The sequence below is a fragment of the Lagopus muta genome, chromosome 7 (assembly GCF_023343835.1).
Source record: "Lagopus muta isolate bLagMut1 chromosome 7, bLagMut1 primary, whole genome shotgun sequence".
Classification (NCBI taxonomy): Eukaryota; Metazoa; Chordata; class Aves; order Galliformes; family Phasianidae; genus Lagopus; species Lagopus muta.
Genome location: NC_064439.1, coordinates 23,479,446 through 23,503,609, shown reverse-complemented (window position 1 = coordinate 23,503,609; position 24,164 = coordinate 23,479,446). Strand labels below are relative to the sequence as shown.

The window sequence follows — 24,164 nt, the reverse complement described above, 5'->3', positions numbered from 1 at the left end:
CTCTGTTTTTCACCTACTTATGCCATGTTCCTACAAAGGCACGTGCTGCAGAAAGCCCCGCTTCTGCTAAGTTCTGAGTAACCATCATGGATGCCGTAAAGTATATTTGCACTGGAGACATCAGGCTCCAGCCAACTTACTGACAGGAGCATCTCAGCCTCTGCTGTCTCCTAGGAAGGCTGAGAGGAGCAGATGGGCAGAACACTTCCACTGACCGCACAGGTGGGTGTTTGGACCTGCAGCACAGATTGGGCCAAATGCTCCAGTACTGCCATTTACAGCTGTACCACAGCTGAGTCCTGGGTTTGGCAGTGGTTTTAACCCTACTGTTTTAGCTTCTCTGTGCTGATGGTCTACTTATGTTACTGCTGATGCATACCTGCTTGTTATTAAATTCTGCAGAGATAATTTGCACAGGGTGGGAGATGACTCCCAGAAACAAGTAAGCAAACTTCACCAAAAATTTATTCAACACATTATATTTCTGAAATGAGACAGTATGAAGACTCCCTGCACTGTGTGCAGCTCACCTTACTTATTTTCAGCTATGGTCCTTGGAGAAGAAAGAAGCTCTGCAACACTGTGCATAGCATGAGAATAATGCTTGATTGTGCAGTAATTTCTGATGAGTTCAAAACCCAAAAGCCAAACAGTACTGTCCAGGTGATAACACCCAATGTGAGGTGGGGGCTGTTTTTTCTCTTCTGGTTTGATTTCTGACTAAGCCCACTTCAGTGGCAAAGGTGCAAAAAAGACACAGACCTTGGGTACAACTAAAGGGCTGGTGGAAGTAGAATGGAGCATTCTTCATCTGGAAGGAAGTGCCATAAAATAGATCAGGCAGAGCACAGGAGAAATCAGAAGATGACCAAAGAGAGCATATTTGCCCTTTCCTTTCAAAATCACAAGTATTGAACTTTTTTTTCCCCTTCTCACAAAGGTATGGGCAGCAATAGCTCACCTATCAGCTCTGGCAATAATGCTTGCATACTTCCTAGTGAGTTACATGGACTCAGGAAAGTAATTCTACCTTTGCAGTCCAGTAGAAAATTCCTGGCTTCTGGATAATCTAGGTGAAAAAACTCTTAATATTTCAATATTTCTTTTTCTTTACAACAGCAGTATATATTTTTAAATGCTAAGACAATGAAATGCTAACACTTCCCACTGTTATTCATTGGACCATGATGATTTGTGTAGTTACATTAAACTGTATTTTACTCATTTAAGTGAAAAAAGGCTATATTTTATCATGGCAATTTCCCTATTGTTAATCTAGCACAGTGCTGCAAACGTTACCCCTTTTATGTATGCAGCACACAACTAGCTGTGAGCACACAGCAGCTGCACACCAGGCTGTGTTTTCCTATTTGTCCTTTCTCCGTTAAGCAATTAATTGCATGCAAGAATGAAAAACTTCCTTTAGAAATAGTGCTTATTTCTTTTTTCATTGTCCAGAGCAGCTTTTGGACTCTACTCACCTGCCAGCATTGGGATGGTGCTGTGTTCATGTTACAGGATCTTCTTCCGGTTATTTTCTCCAGGCTTTTCTTTGCGGATTCCTGCTGATTAAGCTCATCTCATCTCTTCCCTTACCTGCTCCAGCTGCTGTCCTCATGTTCTTGCATATCTCTCCAGCACATCTCAAGACCCTCCCAATGCCGAAACACAGCCATTGAAACTGCTGTTCATTTCAGGCTTTTAGAAAAGCACTGTATGATAGCATCATCTTAAAAGGTCTCAGCCAAGAAATGTCTTTGGTTTTCAGCATGTTCATTGTGACAGTAAATTATTTAAGTTAACAGCAGCTAGATCTGTTTCATACACAACTGAATGAAGTATAAAGGCCTAATGAAGTCTGATCTTCTGACTCTTCCTCCACATTATTTCAGAAGTATACATGCCTACAGATTGCAGCAGAGCATCAGCCAACAGACTTCTCCCCACAGTAAGTTTTCACAAGACAGAGCCCTCATTTTCTGTCTATTTTATGTGAGATGGTTATCCTTTTAGTCATTAATTTTGTTTAGAATTCAGATAAAATGAAGAATCTCTTCAACTTTTGAAGTTTGCATACTATGAGGCATGGGTTTTTCTTTCTTTTTTTTTTTTTTCTTTTCTTTTTTTTTCTTTTCCCCTCAGACTTCATTAAAAGGGGATGTTGAATTGAAGGGTCAAGTAGACAATTACAGTCAGAAGACAGCAGTAGGCAGTCTCTGAATGCTGCATTATTTCTTAAATTAATGCTATAAAATATTTCTTCACTCAAAGTGAATTTCTGCTGATGCACCTAAGCAAGTAACTTTACTCATTTGATACCTTCTTTTGGAACACTGGACATGCTTTATTTTTTTTTCTTTTCACAATTTATTTAAACATCTCACATATACAAAATACATTTTCTTTTTTTTTCTTTTGAGAAATGATGATTCTTTTTTATCCATTGGAGAGATGAAGATGAGATTTGTAAGCAGAAATACCTGATTTTGGAGGAAGAGGACAAAGATGAGGAAAAATGATCCACGTGCTTAAGCTGGGGATGAGATAGATTTCAAAGAAACAGAGAAGTAATGCTTTAACTGCTGCTAGCACCATCAAAATTCAAGTATTGGAACATACTCTGGAATAATGAAATTAGCACCACTATATTCTGAGTGGAACTGAAAGTAACTCATATGATATGGAGGAGAAGTGCCTACAAAGGATGTGGATCACACTTGGTTTAGTGTATGAGGTAGTTTAAACCTTTGGAAGTTGTGGTTTTAAACTTCCTCTGTGGAAGATAGTCAAAGGCCACAAGTGGTGCAAACTTTCATGATTTTTTATTTTATTTTTTTTGGTTTTTTTTTTTTTGGTTTTTTTTTCTTTACAAAGGTTGACATTTCCCAAAGCAAGGTGTTAAATCTTGAAAGACTTCCAAGTCCTTTTGGGGCTGTATTAAGTTTCATTGCACAATGCTCCAATCAATTCTTCTCCTTCTCTTTCGCCCAGAGTTTAAGCAAGTAGATGAACAGAAAAAATGGAAGGAGTCAGCTCTCATTACAAAAAGAAATGACAAAGAATAATTCTGGGGGGGGGCCGTTAAGTTAATTTTAGTTCATTCATTTGAAACAGACTGGGCCAATGTGCAAACCGAATTCTTGGTCAGCGCCACCAATGTCCAAAGGTGCAATGTCAAGGATGGGCAAGCGAGATGGCTTATTTGTTCTGTACTCAATGATTGTTTTGCCCCATTTGTTGTTCTTTCTCTGCAAGAGAAGATGTATTAGAATTGTTATTGCGTTGTTCATAGAATTGAGAATTGTTTCACCTAACTGGATAAATTCTGAAATAATTTTACTTAAATTTTACTGCCACTGTTTGCAAATAAGATACCCATATCCAATTATTTAGAACTCTAATACAGAGAAAACATTTACTTTAACCTTTCCATATTATTCATGCTGATTAAACACTCAGTGACCCTTGCCTGATCTTTTGAAGACTTAACCCTGCCCCTCCTGTACCTTTCTCAGCATGCTTCAGTTTCCACAGAATTTGGGTCTGGTTCCTCAGAAAAGCTTTTTTTGTCACGTTGCACAGTACAGGAAGCACCCCAGTCTTTGTCACTTATTAAAGACCTGGCACAGGTGGTTCTATAGGCTATTTATCCTCACTGGATAAATTTTTTCTGGTCTGACTGATAATCTAGTTCTGAATCAAAGCACAACTCATTAATACAATCATACTGCCCATGCTTTCTGTGTTACTTACAGAGCAGCCATCCACAAGAACACTGAAAGTGAATCTGCTGTTGCCTTCAGCTCGTAGTTCAACATCATTGGATCCCTGGAGTATAACAGCCTTTTTAAGATTTCCAGTCTCCTCATCCATGTAGGCAATGCTGTTCTTGCAGTGGTAGGTGATGTTCTGGGAGGCATGGTTGGCCAGCAGACGCATGAAGGCAAGTTGGGTGGCCATGTCCTTTGTGGTCACACCTTCACCATTGTATTCAAACTGAAAAAGACAAAGAAACCCACTCAATTGAATTTCTGGGGAAAAGTGAGTGCTTACGTATTTTCTGTAGGAATAGAAAAAAAAATTAAAGAGCACAAATGTTTGAGATCAGTTGCCTATTTCAACTGCAGAGCTAGACAGCACCACACAACTAGCAGGAAGTAAGGTGAAAGCTGAGCACAAGTAGTGGATGGAGTTAAGTTGTAGAACTCTGATGCAAGATATGGTGGTTTTTAGCCATTTATGTGGATTTAAAGATGAGATCAGACATATTCAAAAGAGGAGAAATCCATTGTTTCCACAAATACACAGACAATGCCTGGCTCAAGAAAGCCCTGAGTTTTTATTTCTTATTTTAGTTTTATAGAGTAGCGTCTGTGGATGTTATGAATGTTTGCTTCCTCATATTCTTTGACAACAACTGCTTTCAGCCAATGTGAGAAATAGGACTCTAGAGCACCATGGGTCCTTGTTCTGACCCAGTGATAAACTTTTTTGATTTTGTATTAAAGAACTTGGAAACTGGGATTTCATCATAAGACTAATTCAATTTCATTTAAAAATTATGAAATTAATTCTTAATTGTACAAAAAGGACTTTCCAGCTGGCTGGTACAATGTCTGATATGCAGGTAGATATATTTCTTGATTTTACTTAATGGCAATTCTGAGTGCTACAATGGCATATACTTAGGATCTGTCATGTGTAATACAAATATTTTTTCAAGAATAGCACAATATGTCAAAAATAAATCCCAACTTAAAAAATAGCAAAAATTATTATTATTCCTTTCTCAGTTTCCAGACTGTCTTTGTACTACAGTAGCACATTCCAGGCCAGGATTCCCTTAGGTATGGCCACTAATCATGCTGAATTGATCACTGGCAGACACTAAGAAAAATTAGAACAATACTAAAAAAATCTCTTTAGCAAACTGTGTTTGAAGCCAGAACTGGAAGCCTGGTCCCTTGAGATAAAACGTAGCTGTTCCCCTTTTCATATTTCTCCTCTAAGAGTTTAATTAATGAGTTTTGCTCACTGAGTGTCAGCGGGTAGGGAATTATTCAGAAAGCACTGCAGGAAACAATCATCCTCCAGTGCATCACATACCTGAGTACCACCATTGATAGTTTCACCGAACCATATGTGCTTTTTGTCCTTGGGATTCTTGCTGACATACCAGGTCTTAGTTGGAATATCTTCAGTGCTAGCATGGATGCAAGTCTCACCAGTGGCAAAGTCACAGTATGCTCTAATGGCATCTGCAGTGCAGCCTTGGTTAGGATCAATCCAGTAGAAACCTTTGAGGAAAGAAACACTTGCATTCAGTTTATATTCATTGGTTTGATACAGAAATTCAGAGAGGTCATAAATGTCACAGCTAAGTACAGTATTGAAGTGATAATTGGGAGAAATACACCTTTTAAACTGTCAATGTGTAAGAAATTAACTGTACTCAAAAACTAGGATTAGACATTTTTGCACTATTTTTAAAGAAGACTGCAATAATTCCACAACAGTAGATGTTTGAATGTCTCTAAATATCCTCACAGATATGCATTTTCACTGGAGGCACAGAACATCTTCACTAGCCATTTAGTATTCTCACTGGTTGACCAGGGTTACCATTCAAAGAAAGCTAATAAGTTGAAAATAACTTGCTGAGCCAGAAGGGGCAAATATCTGGCACTAACGTACCGCTGCTCCATTCTGGGTGGCTAAGTCTGAGGTCACGGCAGGTGCGAGCTGGGTTCTTTTTGGAGCCTTCTGGGGTCAGCAGGGTCTCAATTTGGTTGTTCAATGTTTTCAGAGTGGCATCAACTTCATAATCCTTGGGTCTAAGAGAAGGCTGATCAGCCCGGTAGTATTCTGCATCAAAGCCAACTTCGTATCCACCACCATTGGGACCAGGAGGACCAGGGGGACCAGGAGGACCAGGAGGACCCTAAAGTTTTTCAAAAGCAAAAGTCAAGAAGTATTCTATTACAAATATGATTATTTCAGACGACTATTTTCACACATTCATTGTCCTACTGAAGACTTAGCACCCTCAGCAATAATCTGAGGAAGGACCTATGGACCTGCTCTGTGGTAACTCCTGTGAACTAAAGCAGAAGATACAGTGTGTAGGACAACCACACCTTTGTGCTTATACTGGCTGGCCATAAAGAGTGAAGAAAGACTTCAGGTTTAAATCTATTAGGGAAATGTTGGATGTTAAACAACAACATTTCAAAATCCCTTATTAAAGTAGAAATAAATCTCTCTATAAACTAAGATTTTAAAGTGTTTTTCATTTAACTGTTACCTATATGTGTTAAATCAACAAGACATAAGTTATACTCACAGCAGGGCCTTGGCTACCATGAGAGCCACGTACACCAGCAGGGCCAATGGGTCCAGGGAGACCATTGCGACCATCCTTACCAGGAGGACCAGAAGGACCAGGAGGACCCTAGAAAGAAACTTGAACAGTTTAATGACAGTAGGGAATGCTACAGATAGGGATTCATACAAATTAGAGCATAGAAATATATTCCATAAAAAGAATGAGAGAATTATTTGCATATACTCTTAAATTCACATACCCTTGGGCCAGCAGGACCGTTGTTACCAGGAGGACCTTGATCACCATGCTGACCCTATTGGAAAAAACAAATACATATTCATTAAAAAGTGCAATGCCACACATTGTATTAACATGATTCAAAAGGGGATCAGCAGATGTATTTGGGTTCAGAGAATGGAAATCTAGGGCAACTGGCATTAGTATCCCAACTGCAGTTGGGATTTAAAATGTATAAAAGGAAAGAGAGTGAAAATAGTTGTTTAAAAGGATAACCTACAGGAGTCTCTATATTGTTTCTTAGGTTTTTCTCTTTAAAATAAGAGACAGAATTCCCAAAGACGATACCAGAATTTAAAGGGAAGATAATCTGTAAATGACTCGCTTCTCTCTGATACAGAAACTTTACAATTTCTGACCAGAAAAGAAGAAATACTAATTAAACATAGGCAGAGCTTTTTTTATTCTGTGCTAGCCAAATGTAGTTTGTAGTTTTCAGAGCAAAAAAATCGTACAGTTCTAAAATCAGCTATCAGCAGCATTATTAAAATTCATCCTATTATGTGGAAAGCACTGAGTGGATCATATGGCTTTAGAAAGATGATGCAGAGTGAACTAAGTCAAAATATTGAAAATCATTTACTTACAGCAAGACCAGGAAGACCCTGCAATCCATTGTGTCCCTTCAGGCCAGGCAGACCTCTATGTCCCTTATCACCAGGTTCACCTTTCTCACCACGTGGACCTTGTGGGCCCTAGGAAAGGATATACATGCTAAAGAAGGCCTGAATTAGATATTACCGACAGAATGAATTCAGTATAAGCATTCTACATTATGCCACAGGTTGCCCCTGATATATTTATGTATATCCTGTTAAGATGCCCAGGAAAAGTGCTAATCCCAAAAGCTTCAGGTTCAATCCCATGAGAGAAGATGATCAAGATCCTAGATTTATAAATATTTACAGCTCCTTAAGCACTACTTTTTGTGCTTGAATGCAGTTGTAGCCCCTTAATGTTAAGCATATGTTTTCAATTCTTGTATCAATGTAGTAATGTATACAGAAATTAAGACTTACAGCGAGACCTCTTGGGCCAAAAGCACCAGCAGGCCCAACAGCACCAGCAGGACCCTGGAACAGGAAAAGAAAATGCATGTCACTGATGCATATCATACCTAATAAAGGATCCATGCTAAGCATATCTCTACAGAAGGCAAAGTAATTATTCACATATGATAGGGTTTTGATGCATATATGTATATAAAATGCACATGTGCATGTACAATGGACAAATGTTAGTCCTGTATCAATCAGAAGAAATGTAAAATCTCATCAACTTACAGGATCACCACGGTTTCCAGGCTTTCCAGAAGGACCAACTTGGCCATGAGGACCAGGAGCACCCAAAGCACCACTGGGACCAGGGTTACCAGGAGCACCACGCTCACCCTGAGCACAAGGGAATGCAAGAGTGATGCTGTGTTACTACTGACTTATACATACTGGAAGATTTCTTTCATAAATATGGAATAAAAGGAAAGAAGTAGTCACCTTGAAACCAGGAGCACCATCACGGCCTGGAGGACCATCATTTCCAGGATTGCCCTGTTAAAGTACCATTTAAAAACATTAAAGTCTATCAATATCTCACATAGAACTTTGACCCAGCCTAATTGCTCCTTATGAGATCTAGAAGACATTGAGATAGAATAGCATGACATTGAGATAGAATAGCATGAATCTTTAAGGCAAACTTTGTTATAAGTCCCACATTCAAGTCCCTTACACAGATTAACATTCTCTGAAAAATAGGGTGGCCTTCGAATATTTTAGATTTTACAATACCAATATAAGGAAAATTCATGACTTTTGGTTCTATTTCTGTAAATGAAAAGTTAGTACAAGAGTTCCGTACTAACAGTGTCTCAGATTATCACACAAACTTCTCTGATAATGCCCAGAGAAAAATTTATATCTTAAATCCTTAAGGAGAACTATAACGTGTGAATATTTTACTTTTCTTAGAGTATAAGTAATACCTAGAAACTATATGGATACCCTTCAAGGTAAACTACTAACCTGGATGGCTGCATTGAATGGATAAGTTTATTCACTGCTCTATGAAAAGCTGGTTGCAGGGCCCAGTCCACCAAATAATCATCCATGAGGTAGGGCATTGGAGGGGGCAATTTATTACATTGCAGTACTTCCACTACCCCTTTCCAGATAGGATACAAGTCCTCCACTGCCTATATTTATCTGTGGAGATCAGCAGTACCTGCCACACAGGCCAGAGTTTGTTCTGTCATGTTTTTAGCCTCCTTTACATCTCATGGTGAAGGAATGCATGTCAGGAAACACTGTGTATATACCTGACGTTAAAAGAAATTATCACAGACAATCAGCTTCCCTGATGTAGCTTCCCTCTCTACAGCCAAAAGCTTGTTGCATGGGATGTAATGCTTTCACCAGCTCCTGCAATGAAGGCTTCTTCTCACTCAATCTTTTTTGGCAATTAAGCAAAAGTCAAAAGATTCTGATTGTGACTCCAGCATATCCTTCAGATACAATTTATGCCTTGAAGAATTTGTCACCTAGTCAGAGCTGTTGGGGAAAAGGACTGAAATTCATTTCACGATGAGGAGATTCCCTGGTACCACTGCTCTGTTTTAGACCTTGCCAATAAGGGATTTGTGTATTGGGATCCTGCTATTTTCCCTGAAGACACTGGAAGGTACAAGTTTGCTAGCAGAACAGCATCCAATTGCATTCAGTTTCTCTGTGTGTTAGTCTTTGGCTCAGAACAAAAGTAAAGCAATCTTGGAAAGGAAAGAAGTCATAGCTTACATCACGACCAGCTTCACCAGGAGCACCATTAGGACCGGGAGAACCCACAGGACCAGAGGGACCACGAGCACCAGGAGGACCAGAAACACCCAGGGGACCAGGTTCACCCTAATACAGGAACAGTGGAAACAGAATGTGACATATAATACATCAAAAAACAGTCTTACAGAACTGTCAGCCTATATCTAAGAGAAACATTTCTCTGCAGTCAGTTCTGGAAGTGAAACAGAAACAGGAGACAATGAGAAACATATCTAACTAGAGCAAAATATTTCAGTTTCTAGCTTTTCTGTGTCTTGCTAAGAACAGATGCTTCTGATGCCATTCAAAAGTATGTTCACCTTCAGATACAAGTTTTGTTTGTCTGCAGCAAGCAATAATTTCTTCCACTGCTCAAGCCTGTAGGCTCCATTTAACCAAGATCTGTTTGCAGCAGAAATGATAACAGAATCTATACCTCCTGTCCACCACTATTCCTTAAGAGGAGACCTCAGCATTTTTCTTTGTAGTTTAGTGCAGTCAACGAGTCATATACTCACTGTTGCTCCAGCAATGCCTGGAAGACCACGTTCTCCCCGAGAGCCAGGCAGACCAAGGATACCAGGAGCACCAAGAATACCCTGAGGACCTGGGGTACCAGGAGGACCCTGTGAGAAGAAAGATTCTATTAACAGGGGGGGTAAAAAAGTCCCTCCGTATTTCTCATTTATTTTGCTCTGTAACTCTTTTCCAAAGATCTCAATGTGGGTCATTGCCAGTTTCCAAATGGAAAAAATTGTAACCAAGGTGGAAGACTGAACCTAAAGGTCTCTAAGAAAGTAATGCTGATTATATTCTGACCCCAGTAAGTACATTTGCTTTTCCTTTCTGGACAAGATCTCCTATTGCGTTTTTCCCATTCTCTAACAGTGGGTGGTACATGAAAACTGGGGTATTCAGAATGGAGAAGATGACTGTGCTGAGGGAACTGCATAGTGAAAAACCAGCCATCTGATTCTGTGACAGCCTTATTATGTACCATCTAGGTACTTTCTATCTCCCTATAAGCCTTAGAGCTCATTACTGATCCTTTGAAAAGTCAAAGTATCTTTAGTTAAGAGACTTTTCAATTTCCTTAAAATTCGTGCATGTGCTACTAAACTTGGCATAAGTGGTCATCCTGAAATATTACTTTGTTATTCCTAATTGCAGTCACACCCTCTAGTTCAACTACAATATAAAACTAGAAGATTTACTGCTTTATTCCAGACCTTACAGGGTAAATATTCAACAGTCACCTACAAATTTTTAGCATACATGTCCAACAGTGACAGTGACCATTGTATTCTTATCTGTAACTTTTACAGATTATGGAAGAAACTTCAATATATTTACATTGAGAAGGTAGAGAGAGGTAATTCACACAAATAGTTACTTCTGTAAGACACCCAGCACAGAGGTAGTGCTCACTTTTAGGGTCTGTTGGTCAAACATGCATAAAAAGTTTCCTTAATCTCAGTGGAGCTACTGCTTAAAAAACTTTGCTAAATTTGGTAAAGAAGAAATGCCCTTCAAAAGTACCAAAAGTATCTTAGAAGCTGTAACATTTACACAGAGAGACACTTGTGATGAGATGTGATACTCAGTTACTTACAGCAGCACCAGCCTCTCCAGATGGACCTTTCTCACCAGCAAAACCAGGTGGGCCAGCAATACCCTGTTCACCAGTACGGCCAACTGGACCAACATCACCACGCAGACCTCTAGGACCATCTTTGCCAGCTGGGCCAGGAGGACCAGGGGGACCAGTGATGCCCTAGAGGATCAAGCATGAAAGTGTCATCATTACAACACAGACCAGAACTAGGGAGAAGTACCATGCCATTTACAAAAATGGTGCTTTGCAATAAACGGGTTATCAGCTGCTACAGAGCAGCAACTGTTACTACTTCTGTTAAGCAGTGCATAGCTGGAATCAGCAGAATTATTGAATTAGGGAATGTGGCAAAATTTTGCATGTAGGTTTGATACTAGAGACATCAATTGCAACTATAAAGCCTACAGGGAAAAGAAAAACAAACAGGATTGTTTAGCTTTGGATGGTGGGATTTAAAATATAGGAAAGGAATACCTCTTCCTAAGGCTTGGAACACTGTTGTTAGAAGGAAGTTTTATGAAAGTCAATTGGAAATAACAAGTTTGGGCTGAAAAAGAAAGTAGTAAGTCACATTCATAGACATAATCAGAGGCTCCCCTGCTTCAAACAGCAGTTGGAACTGCAGATACTTTGGAAAGTGTTGACACGAGATAATCTCTACATTCTTTTTGAGGTAGGATACGACCTTATTTCACTCAAAACCAGTATCTATGGAGTTACTTTCTGTGAATAAAAACAAAAAAGCCAGATTTTTACAACAGGCAAAGCACTTAATGGTGCAGAAAGATGCCTTTTAGCCTGTGAAAAAAAAAAAAAACCAAACCTAAATACATAATTCCCAGTCAGTGAATTTTCTTTCCTATTCAGTCCTGTAAAGATCTGAAGCGATTCCAGGATAGTCAGAATTTGAGTCATGTAACAAAAATGAGGATTATCCCTAACTAGTACAATTTCAGACTTGTCTCCCACTAAAACTTCTCCATCAGTCACTTACAGCAGGGCCTGGAGGACCGACTCTTCCAGCAGCACCAGGGAAACCAGTCATGCCCTAAAAATAAAAGTCAAAAGGAAAATTTAGTTTAAAGAAAACAATGACTTCATGGAAAGCAACAGTGCGAATGGTAAAAGCCTGAGGACTTACAGGAGGACCAGCATCACCACGAGGGCCAGCAGGACCAGCAGCACCAATGGGACCCTATGTGTGAAGGGTAGAAAAAGAGAGATGAGTCAAGCAAAGACCTGTTATAAAGGGGACCAGTCTCACTCTTACAAAAAAGAAACAGTTTTGTTATTTACTTTAACTGAAGAATTTTGGGGTCCCAAAACAGAATGTGATGATATTAGGGGTCTCATTGACTTCTTAAATCAATATGGTAAGGATTGAAGTGTTGCATAAGGCATGCACGATTCAAATGAATCTGCCTTGCCAATATTACATGCATCTATGCAAATCTGGAAGTAAAATGTGAAAGGTGTAGTAAGGCAAAGAACAGCAGGAGTCCTGTTTGTATAGTATGCCTGCTGCAGCCATGTAGTTCCAAGATCTGGTATTGGTCTTACAGAAGCGTATGGTAAGACCCTCTGCCTATGTTACCTTGCAATATTTCAGAGTATTTTAGATACCAAGACCTTTCTTTCTGCATCAATTCCCCAGTAATGGGCTGCATGCATGTGAAACCTTTGGACTGTATTATACGCTCATTTGCAAGAGTGTGCACCAATTTGCACACACACAGCTGCACAACTGGATCTAAAAGTCAGGCTGCAATAGAACATTCTATCTCTAAGGCCCTCAGCTCAGGAACTTACCCAGAAATATCCCTTGAATGGTTCAAGACAGACAGATTTTGCTGATCTTTAGCACAAGTTGAAAATTATTTATTTTTTTCTCTTCATTTCAGTTCCAGACTCATGATCTCAGCCCACACAAATAAACTGATTAGGTTCATATAATGTGTGAAAAATCAGGATGTTGACTTTCCTCACAGCCTAATTTGAATTTCTGGGTTTTTTTGTTTGTTTGTTTGTTTTCTTTTAATTACCTTTTCAAAATTCAAGGCCTTCAGGTTAGCATTTTGCTTGCATAGCACAGTTAAAAACCATTTTACCAAGATACAGTTCACTTACTGGTGGTCCAGAAGCACCAATTGGCCCAATAGCACCTGTTGGTCCAGTTTCACCCTTTGGTCCCTTAGGGCCACGCTCGCCTTTAGCACCAGGCTGACCAGCTGCACCCTATAGACAGAAAAGAAACACAAAGAACAAGGAGTTGAAAAAGTAAGCTAAGAAAGTAAAGGAATGGTGTGGCATCAATAAGAGGAAAGTGAAAACAGTACTCACAGGAGGTCCAGCAAATCCACTAGGACCTACAGGACCAGGCTCACCACGTTCACCCTAAAGAGAAGACAATGAGGACTAGTTGGAATTGGCTTTAAAAGGGCATTTTTGTGAATATCATGTCTTTGACATGATGAAATAATTGAAGGAATTGCTTCTTACAGGAATACCACGGGCACCAGCAGGACCAGCGGGACCAGCAGGACCTCCTTCACCCTGAAACAGACAGGAGACATTACATTACATGGGGGAAGGCCACACATGCCAAAACAGATCTTGTGGTATTGATGCATACACTCTATCTACCCCATGTTAAGAATAATTTCCAAGGACAGGATGACGAGTCATTAGGAGCTAATGTGTTGTTGTTTGACACCATATCAGAACTTCTTCCCAGTGTGAGGAGGATCATAGCCTCAATCAGAAAAAATTCAGACAAAGCTCGAATCTGAAGATTTTCTGTAAAAACCACTGCCATGTAGATGTACATCCATTCCCTGCCCTTTTAAGAAAAGGTATGGGGCACAATGGAAAACTCCCAATAACACTTGCTTCACATAATGTGAGAACTTGCAAAACTTGTGCACCCTAACAAGATGCAACTGTTTTCTAGTAGACTAGAGTCTTCCTCTTAAATATTCATACTGTGGGCAAACTATTAAAAAAGACACACCTTCATTCAAAGAGCAAACTTACCCGATCACCAGCACCACCAGCAGGGCCAGGAGCACCAATAGCACCAGGGAGACCCTACAGGTTAAGAGAAGGACATCATTTCTAACAAAATGTAAGCAAGAGTCACCAATTACATTTTTTTGTTTTTTTTTTTCCAGGAGATAGGCATGTGACTTTATCTCAGTTACTCTTAATATATTTTACATAACCTGGTGTCCTTGAAATTCTATGTTGTTACTTTCCTCCCAAAGTATGAAATCCAGCACAAACAGCCAAAATGCCAAATTAATGTTGTGTGGCTTTGCAGGCTGCCTTTACAATTAGCTCTATAGGCTGGGCCCATAAAGTTCCAGAGGACGTCACACTGACAACTGTCTATGAAATAGTGATCTCTGCCAATGTCATCTCTCTGCTTTCATGCATGAAGAGTGATTGCTTCTCTCTCACTCCTCAAATTCAAACACCCCTGAACAAGGGACTACAGAGTCATACTGACTTGCATCAAAAGCAAGCAGTTGTTAGAGGAAATGGAATACGCTGGAAAATAAAAGCCATAAATATCATTTTTAATCACTTATGTAGTCAGGTGCATCCAAGTAAACTCAAGTAGAAGCAAAAGATACTTACGCGGGCACCATCTCTTCCTGTTGCACCAGCATCACCTCTCAGACCTGGGGCACCCTAAAATGAATACATAGAGGAAGCAAGCATTATCTCAGTAATGTACAAAACAGTTTCTCAGAAAGAAGGCCTGAGCTGTTTTCTGAATGCACACATTCTACAGAGATACCTATACTGGTTTTGGTTTGGGAATGGACTTTGACTTATCTAATTCTTATTGCTGAATATGTACCTACTCACAAAGACAAAACATGTAGACAAAAAGGACTGGTGTGACTTGACAGAATTATTACTTTATTCTATATATAAACCTATTAATTTTCTTCCAGGTAACAAGAATTAAAAATTCAAAATTAAGATGTCTGTTCCAAATGGTGAACGTAAATACTACCTCAAAACCCCTTTTCTTTTGGTCACAAAAAGAACCAAATGTAAAAATCTTCCTAGGGATTTATGTTATGTCTTCTATTTGAAGCAAGAAAAGAAATGATAAAAAAAATGAGGTCATGAGTGGTCATGTAAAAGGCCATGTTTTATATAACAAAAATAGTATCTAGGTCATTGGTAGTGTCAATAATTCAGACTAGCACTCTGTTCTCTCTTCTTTTTGAAGAAATCCTACTCTTCTGCATTAATCTGCATGCCTGTACACAGTTTTTATTAAAAGTTGCAAGCAATTTTCATCTTAATTTCCTTATAGTCATGTAGCATAAATGCAGTTGTAGATTTTTTAGTCTAAACAATTAAAGGTATGGAAATCTCAGTTCAGAGTTTAAATAATGAACTGAGGAGAACTTGGAACAAAGTGTACCTAACAAGGTAAAAATCCATTTTATAGATAATTATATGAGCAAATCAGAGTTTGCAGCAGGATTTACACAAAACTGTGAAGTCTGGTTCCGTGCGAGTGCTTGCACTGGCTGAAGTTTTCTGCTTTTATTACATGCATCCAATACAATCAAAAATTTTTTGTAATTTCATAGAATTGCCAAGGTTGGAAAAGAACTACGACATCATCCAGTCCAACTGCCCACCTACCACCAACACTTCTCACTAAGCCATTTATTTATATATCTTACGTACTGCATCAGAGATCAGAGTAGAGCTATTACGGATCTGAGCAGATGACACTCAGTTCTTCATGATCCATAAGCCCATTCCTGCTGTAAAGCCTGTATTCAGATTTAACACTGCTTTTATAAAGGTAAGCTCATTGTTACTCAACCCTGTGAGGCCCTACCTGCCACTTAAACCAATTCCAAATGCTGAGCAAAGATCAAAATGCAGTCTTTGTACCTCAAAATATTGCCACTCTGTTGGACCAACAAAACCTTTACTTACTGAGAACTAATGAGACACCATGAAATACAATTTCACAGCAAACAGAAATTGTATTTGGGTAACCTGCATTTTTTTCAGTTAGTGAAATTCAAGCATCTCCCAGACCTGTGTATATATAACACAGAGAGCATCAGCCTTACCTTCTCACCCTTGCCTCCTGGAATACCTGCAACACCTCTCTCTCCTGGGATTCCACCAGGCCCAGCAGGACCAGGAGCACCAGCAGGACCGACGTTACCAGGCTCACCCTAGCACCAACAGGTTATTGTGTAAGAATGGTGAAATACGGAACAATACTGCAATATGGAACACAATTTTTCCGTTACTTATAAGCCCATATTCTATTGGCTTGTGAATATACTGAGTAGTAGCACTTGGTCTCTAGCTATTGTGCATCTGTAACTTTTCAGTGAAGACGCTGGACATGAACTCTCTGATTTGTGGTCCCATATTCCAAACTAAACCTTCATGGCAAGACTGCATATGAAGATCTTCTAAATGGAGCCCCACACTTAATGTGTGCAGAAGACCATGCAGAAGATCATGCTAATGCTTTTGGGAAAATACTGCTTACCAGACACAAGAATGTCATTCCCCAGGAGGGTATAAACAGGCTAGTATGAATTTTAGCCAAAATCTCAGAGTAACATATTCCCTCTCATCAGTGATAAAACAAAAAAGATCCATATTAGTGTGGAGTAGCTGTTACAGGGATTTACTACTTGAAGAAAGGGCCCAGTACCTATGATGTGTGTGGATTACCTGTTAGCAGCAACCAGTTACACTGAGTAAAGAAGGTTTCTGACTGCCCTCATTTGCAATTCAGTAGTGAGGCAGTGGTAGCTGGAGAAGACATACCTTGTTACCATCAGGGCCTGGTGGGCCAGATGGACCACGGCTTCCAATAGGACCAGCAGGACCAACAGCACCACTTTCACCAGGAAGACCACGCTCACCCTGTGAGAGACAGTTTGATTTGAGTTTTTCCTTTAATTGTTCTGTAGGTTGAAGGTTCAAAAGCACCAACTGGTAGCAGAGACACTATGATGCATTTTTAGCTGAACAAACCATTATTAATATCAGAATTATGCACATTAAATTGGTGGGAAAAACTGGCTTTAGCTTTTGACACAAATAAAGCAAAGTACCAATCAGGTCAGACAATGGATCCTAGAGAAATGAGGGCCACAGAAATTGGCAAATAATTGGTTTTACAGTGGCAAGTGCCACCAGGAAATAAAGGTGACAGCTAAAAACTACTAATGTGACCTGAACATTCTAACAGGAATAAGGATACATTTCAAAGAAGATATTAACTGGAAATAGCCAGAAACTGGGCTCAGATTCAGTAGATTATCAAATGTAGTTATATGATTTTCACTAACAAAGAAATCTTGGATTATCCCAGCGTAATCAAGCTGAAAAGCAGTGAGTAATCTGATAGGGCATAATGGAAATTTTCAGTTACATTAGAGAATGTGGGGGTTAGAGCAACAACTGTAATGTGATCAAATAACTGACTCAAGGAGAGATGGCACACTCTGAAAAGCACCAGTGAGACCTCATGCAAGCACTGTGGAATTTTTAGGAAGTGTTAATTCTGTTATACTGAACATTGCTAAGACCTAATTTGGAATACTGAATGAAATACAATCAGATGAGTACACGATGCTTAACATCAAGCTAGAGCAAAGACAGTTAACTGCTGCTACAATGATGAAGGGAGCTTGGGCTGGATAGATTAGCAAAATGAAATTTTAAAGAAGACATGGTTACTAACAGCCTCACAGCTGACTGATGTAAGAATGAATGGGAGTATTTGTCACTCACAAGTACATTCAGTCAGGAAGGCAGAATGCTTATAGTGAGAGAAAAGAGGAAGAATAGTTTAAATATCAACTTTTTATAAAGATTCAGAAAGCAAATAAATAATTGAGCATTCTATAAACTGGAATGTGAGAGCTGACTCCCTATTGCTCTGTGGAGGCTCTCCACAGCCCTTTTTTCACAGTTCAGGAGTGAAGAGAGCTGAGGGCAGTATTTTCTAATGACTATTCCAGGCTCTGGACTCAGCCTACCTTTCATTCACAACACCACCACATGGGAGGCAGAAGCTGGCTAGCAAGGGTGGTATAACAAAATTGGTGAGGCTCATAAATCTACCCCTTTGGGTAGATGACAATGGAGTTAAAATTCTCATATGCACTAAGCCTCACTGCAACACTGTAGGACTGTTTTTTTTGTCACCCATATTCCCGCTGCTAAGTTAACATAAAAAACGTATTTAACCAGATCATCAGGACATCATTACTTGTGCAGTACTTGTATTCCTTATCCAGAAGTTTATTAACAGTGGCAACTATTGTATGGTGTGACAGGTATATCCTGACAAGCAGAAAGAGCATAAAAAATTCTGCTTCCAGGCAGTCCACTGCAATACATGATATTCTGTACTTGAGAAAAGTAGCTTGTCTTGAGAAACTTGTAAGTGCATACAGTTCATACTAATTCTAAACACTGCATGAAGACAAGTGTCTACTAGATTTCAGATGAGTCACTCACCCGTGGGCCAGCAGGACCAGGGACACCAAATTCACCATGGAGACCCTAGAAGAGAAGAGATGGATTGATAAAGTTTATTTCAAGAGCAGACTTAATAGCTCACATTGAACTTTTGAACTTTGTTAATTAGCAGTAAATAGAAATGCTTCTCAAATTTCAGCAGTATGTTGAAAAATCTTCAGACTAAAACCAGTTTTTTAGATACATAAACTGTTTTCATATAACTGCACAAAATCTCAAAGCACACAGGCTAAGAGATGCACTTCTCATCTGAAGGGAGTTAGTTACTCAATTTCAAGCTCTTTGGTCAGGCACATGCAGTGCAAACTTTCACAGTGAATCACAGAATGATTAACTACCAACTTGAACGACTGATACGATGCACAGGATGCACAATTTGCAGGTTCCATCACACACTACTGTGCAGAATCAGGAGCCTGAATTATCACCAAGTTATCTCCATTGTATGCCATGTAAACCCACTGAACTCCAGCAGATGAGCAAAGGCATGCAACTGGAGTAATGCTGGTTAGATTGAAACTTGCCTGTTTCAAAGGAAATCTGGAATACAACGTTCTTCATGTGCTGGCTTGTCTTTTATGGGGGATGTTTTATTGTTGTTTATGGCCTCAAAAGCAAAGGACTGCTTTTTTTCCTTTTCATAAAGGAACTTTTAAAATAGGAAGTATGCTCCAAGTGCCAAAGGACCTTCTCCATTTGTGGCTAATTTTACCAAAAGGGATTATTAAACTCTGCATATAACACAGATCCATTTTGGCAAATGGATTCAATGGACTCTTGCTTCACCACAGTTGTTAACAAAAGGCTTATGCAATACATGCCTTTACTTGAGCAGTACTGTATCTGCTACTCACCCTTTCGCCTGGTTTGCCAGCTTCACCAGCTGGACCAGAGGGACCTGGCAGACCCTAAGTGTAAAGAAACAAGGATGCAAATAAAGTTAAGGCAGAAGAACTTTATGCTTTGTAAAAAAAAAATAGGTAAAGTAGGGCAGAGCACATAGCTTCTTACCTGGAAGCCTGGAGGGCCAGCAGGACCTGTTTCACCCTTTGCACCTTGGTTGCCCTGGATAGAAGAAAATGAATTTGAAAATCAGAAGTCACAGTGATGAAAAATAAATCACAAATTGGATTTGTGTGGAGGCTGTTACTTACGGTGACACCAGGAGGACCTTGAGCACCGTTGTTTCCCTCAGGACCAGGAGCACCCTAAATATGTTCAAGCAGAAAGCGGTTATCAAAGTTTTTATTTGTTATGAGTAGTATCTGTCTAAAGTGCTTCTGTGCCAAAACCAAAGGTCTCTGGCTGCTTATTTTGTACTCACACTGCTACATTTAAGTTGAAGCCCTATGCTTCTTCAACTTACCCATTTGCTCATAAGAGCTTCACTATCAGAAGGTAATACAGATGCTTACAAAACTAAATTACAATAGGTAATTTTATGTTATTGCAGTGCATTTATCCTTACAAAAAATCCTTTGGAATTACAGATACAGAAATCCGGCAAATAGGTGGCATTTTTTTCCCAGAACAGATCAGTTATTTGATTCCTTAGTTGAGATTTACAAAATCTTCCATTTATCAGTAGGAAAGTGCTGAAAATTTACAAAGTAAGATAGAAGCTATACACTCTCCACAAAAATTTACAAAGGAATTGCTATTTATTCCTTTTTTTATAGGAAGCTAATACCCAATAATTAATTACTTAATCCATATCTAACAAGAGTAATTTTCATTTGCACTAATATTAATCTTCAAGTAACAGTCTCCACTGACATGAAGCTATGTGAATGCATTCCAAAGTACTCTCCTGTTTCGTCACCCCTTCATGCTTTTACAAGACAATGCTATCTTATAAAAGAGACCTTGAAAATCTACATTTTTCTCTCTGGAGGTTGATAAAGAAGACATATTCACATACCCGGGGGCCAGCAAGACCAACATTGCCTTTTTCACCAGGTTTGCCAGGTTCACCCTGAAGGTCAAAGAGAAAAAAAAAAGAAAAAAAGGAAGTTAATCAGATTACACTACTGATAGAAGGTGATACTTCCCTGATGAAGGATTCATTGTAACATTAATTTAAAAAGCCACAAACTGCATCTGGCTTGTTGAATCAGAGAAGAGCAATAATGCAAATAAGTATTTTGTCTTTTCCAAACTCCGTTTGATTATTTTTGAGAAAGTAATGCAAGCTCCTGATATGCTGTGCAGTTTCGTATGTAATACACTAATACCTATGTGTGCACAGCAACACCACACATCTGGGGAAAACTATTATCTGTTTCATCTGTGGGTCATATCAAGAGCCTCAGTGAAACTTGATGGTAGCTTTTCTTCTAAAGTGAACGAGATTTGGATTGTGCTCCAAAGACAAAGATTTCATGTCCAACTTCCACGGAACTTTTACTGAATTGTATATACAGAAATGAAAAAATGGACACAAAGAAATGATAATACAGACATTATTAATCTTGTCACTTCAATGTCCAAGCATTCCCAATTAAGTGTATTACTGTTTATCTGTATTTTAGATAATTGGGAAGCAATTTAAGAAAGAACTCTTGAAAGTGAGCAAATGCCATTCAATATAGTACAGGAATATGCAGATGCATTTGGCTGTTAAGAGTTGGGGACCTACAACTTAGTCTGGAAATAGAAACAGAAACTTTCTCTACTGTACTTACAGTGGGACCTTTTGGTCCAGGGAATCCAATGTTGCCAGGTTCACCTCTATTACCAGCTGGACCGATGGGCCCAACCCTACCATCTGCTCCAGGGAAACCCTAGAAAAAGAAAACACACCTATGAAATGACTAGTGGAGAAAAGTGTACTCACAGAAAGTCACTGTCATTTAACTTTTAAGCACTGATCATATATCACATGCACCTGCATTCCTCCCTTTTTCTTCTTTTTACAGAGCTCTGTATTTTTTCTTCCCCTTTCAGGACAAAGACCCCTTCTAAGACCCACAGAAATGAATGGAAAGTCTTTTTACACATCTGAGTAATTGAGTAGTAGAATCTCACTGGTTTTAAGTAGCTGTATTAGAGTACAGATTTCTGCTTCTTAAATCTTCATTGATGCTTTGTATGCACTGGGGAAACAATTAAAACCAGAGTACTTACAACAGGACCTTCTTTGCCAGCAGGACCTGGGCTTCCAGGTTGACCTGGGAGACCCTGAGAAAGGAAAGGTTTCATGTTTTTAGAAGGCAATCAAACCAGCAAACATTTCAGTCACTTTTTTTTTTTTTTTTAAACAAATTCATGCATGTGCTTACATGCACATAAATGGGACTGTATGTTCTATCAAGTTTACATCTCATCTAAACTGAAGTTTAATTTGGTGGTGTGTGCTTCCACGCACACAAAAAATGAGGTTAGTGTGTTTTGCTTAGATAAACTCATGTAGGCTCTACGTTAGCAAAAAGTTTGCAGACACTCAGTAGCTCACAAATTCAGTGAAAACACTCTTTTCAGGAAAGATGGGTAGAAAGGGTAAAAAGATTAAAAGGGCAAGTCATTGACATGTACATAATCCAGGTGGATCCAGAACCACTAAAGTGGATGGCTGTTTTCAGTGAAATCATTAGCAAAATAAATTGAAATAATTGAGATCAGTCATCTCATATCACTGAGGAGATATACACCTCAACTGTGATCTTAATGGTTCCATTCTGTAAATAATAACAAGCAGAACAAGTCAGTGGAATATCCAGTACAAGAGAATGCAGCTCCACAACCAAGGCTATTAGATGCTACCACATACTAAAGAAATGAATTTCAATAAACATTTTGATGCTGCTTAATCATTTCTTCACGGATGTTTTTTCAGTGGGCTGATAGAAATAGTTTAATTGTGGCATGAATAGACTTCCTGCAATTGGATTTCTGAATAATTTTATCCACAAAATGCAAGTAGTTTTCTTTTTGCACAGTTCAAACTTACTCTTGGACCCATAAGACCAGGCTCACCAGGACGGCCAGCATCACCATTAGGACCCTTAGCACCAACAGGACCACTAGCACCACGGTTACCAGCAGGTCCCTAATAACAGAAGAAGTAAATAAAAGTACAAAGAGGTAGCAAAAAGTATCACACATTTGTATGTAAAAGAAGACAGTTTAGAAATGACTCAGATAAGCCTTACCATGACACCAGCTCTGCCATCAGCTCCAGGGAGACCACGAGATCCAGGCACACCCTACAAGTGAATACAAATCGAATTTAAAAAGGGAAAGAAAAATATGTTCCTGTGAGGAGGAGTGCCAGATAACTTTCAGCTTTTCAAGAAAGTCTGCTAAATATGATAAAAGTGCAAATGCATATTGTGAAAGAAATCCCTCTCATTTCCCTTCTATTTCTCTAAACTCTAATCTGCTTCTTTGAGAGCATTTTCAGTGTTTAGCACGATCTTAACAGCAGGTCTGGACAACAGCTGGGATCACCAACCTGGCAGGTGTTTCAACTGCACATCTCTGTAGAGTTACTAGCTCCTCTTGGACTCTGTACAACCTATGCAAGGTGCAATAATGAATTCTTACTTCCACCATAAAAAAAACTGATGAAAGCATTGCCTTTTTTCCTAGCCTCTTCCAGTGAAAAAGGGACCTGCACAAAGCTATGCGCCTCCTGAAAGCCATTGTGTTGTTTCCTGGCCCAGTGATAAGCATACTACAGACACCGGGTTTAAACTTCTCTCACATTACAAGTGAGCTGACTATTTCTTTCAAGCACTTATATCTCATTATGAAGCTTTATAGCAAAATCAATGTTAATTCTCTAAATATTAATCAATGGATAACTCAATGGATAAATTAAGCAACCTATAATTAATTCAGGGATAAGATAATAAATAGCATTAATGCAAGCAAAAATAGGGTTGGTCCCAACAAATCAAAAGGCTCAGAATAGCAAAATGGCCTTTGTCTAGTTGCATTAACACAAATTTAGTCATTTATAATTATTCAATTTCCTTTTGTGAATACAGCTTTATTTCTTCTTTCCTTTTTACTTTTACTTCTGGAACATGAAAAGAAAACTTACTCTTAGACCAGCAGGGCCAGGGGGACCAGCAGAGCCAGGTTCACCGTTGCTGCCTCTCTTGCCTTCCTCACCACTTGGACCAGGAGGGCCAGGGGGGCCAGCAGCACCCTATGTCAGCCAAAAGACAAAAAGAATAAATCAGATGCTGAGCTATAGGTACTATGAAACTCTATTCACTGAAACAACACTCACAAATTGCCATACTTACAGGCTCACCCTTGTTACCACTTTCTCCCTTGGCACCAGCAGGGCCTGGTTCACCCTAGAGTCCAACATAAAAAGAGATCCTAGGATTAAGCACCATTCTGAAATTCTCTCTATCTATAAATCTTACCTGTACAACATTTTCATGAATCAAAAATATCTTTAATCACCCAGTGTCATGCCTGACTCTACTCTGACATAGTCAGTTAATGTAGCTGTACTTTAGGCTTAATGGGCATGAAAACAAACACGTTGAAGATTATTTAGAAATTACAGTACTTGAACTAAGAAACACTTTGGGCTGGTTCC

The 24,164-nt window shown here is 39.2% G+C and overlaps 1 protein-coding gene across 1 annotated transcript in view; it reads right to left on the bottom strand.

Annotated features, from left to right (window-relative positions):
- Window positions 1-2,087: 2,087 nt before the first annotated feature.
- The window catches only part of COL1A2 (collagen type I alpha 2 chain), a 38,619-nt gene continuing 16,542 nt past the window's right edge, over window positions 2,088-24,164 (bottom strand). Inside the window, exons 20-52 of the mRNA XM_048950955.1 lie at window positions 23,860-23,913; window positions 23,652-23,759; window positions 22,756-22,809; window positions 22,554-22,652; window positions 21,731-21,784; window positions 21,289-21,387; window positions 20,526-20,579; window positions 19,759-19,812; window positions 19,616-19,669; window positions 19,459-19,512; window positions 18,584-18,628; window positions 16,880-16,978; window positions 16,162-16,269; window positions 14,687-14,740; window positions 14,081-14,134; window positions 13,547-13,600; window positions 13,388-13,441; window positions 13,175-13,282; window positions 12,189-12,242; window positions 12,042-12,095; window positions 11,045-11,206; window positions 9,951-10,058; window positions 9,412-9,519; window positions 8,116-8,169; window positions 7,906-8,013; window positions 7,642-7,695; window positions 7,210-7,317; window positions 6,585-6,638; window positions 6,344-6,451; window positions 5,695-5,941; window positions 5,107-5,297; window positions 3,754-3,996; window positions 2,088-3,248 (exon numbers count right to left, since the gene is read on the bottom strand). Coding sequence (XP_048806912.1) covers window positions 3,102-3,248; window positions 3,754-3,996; window positions 5,107-5,297; window positions 5,695-5,941; window positions 6,344-6,451; window positions 6,585-6,638; window positions 7,210-7,317; window positions 7,642-7,695; window positions 7,906-8,013; window positions 8,116-8,169; window positions 9,412-9,519; window positions 9,951-10,058; window positions 11,045-11,206; window positions 12,042-12,095; window positions 12,189-12,242; window positions 13,175-13,282; window positions 13,388-13,441; window positions 13,547-13,600; window positions 14,081-14,134; window positions 14,687-14,740; window positions 16,162-16,269; window positions 16,880-16,978; window positions 18,584-18,628; window positions 19,459-19,512; window positions 19,616-19,669; window positions 19,759-19,812; window positions 20,526-20,579; window positions 21,289-21,387; window positions 21,731-21,784; window positions 22,554-22,652; window positions 22,756-22,809; window positions 23,652-23,759; window positions 23,860-23,913 — 3,060 coding nt within the window. The 3' untranslated portion in view covers window positions 2,088-3,101. The remainder of the gene's footprint in view (window positions 3,249-3,753; window positions 3,997-5,106; window positions 5,298-5,694; window positions 5,942-6,343; window positions 6,452-6,584; window positions 6,639-7,209; window positions 7,318-7,641; window positions 7,696-7,905; window positions 8,014-8,115; window positions 8,170-9,411; window positions 9,520-9,950; window positions 10,059-11,044; window positions 11,207-12,041; window positions 12,096-12,188; window positions 12,243-13,174; window positions 13,283-13,387; window positions 13,442-13,546; window positions 13,601-14,080; window positions 14,135-14,686; window positions 14,741-16,161; window positions 16,270-16,879; window positions 16,979-18,583; window positions 18,629-19,458; window positions 19,513-19,615; window positions 19,670-19,758; window positions 19,813-20,525; window positions 20,580-21,288; window positions 21,388-21,730; window positions 21,785-22,553; window positions 22,653-22,755; window positions 22,810-23,651; window positions 23,760-23,859; window positions 23,914-24,164) is intronic.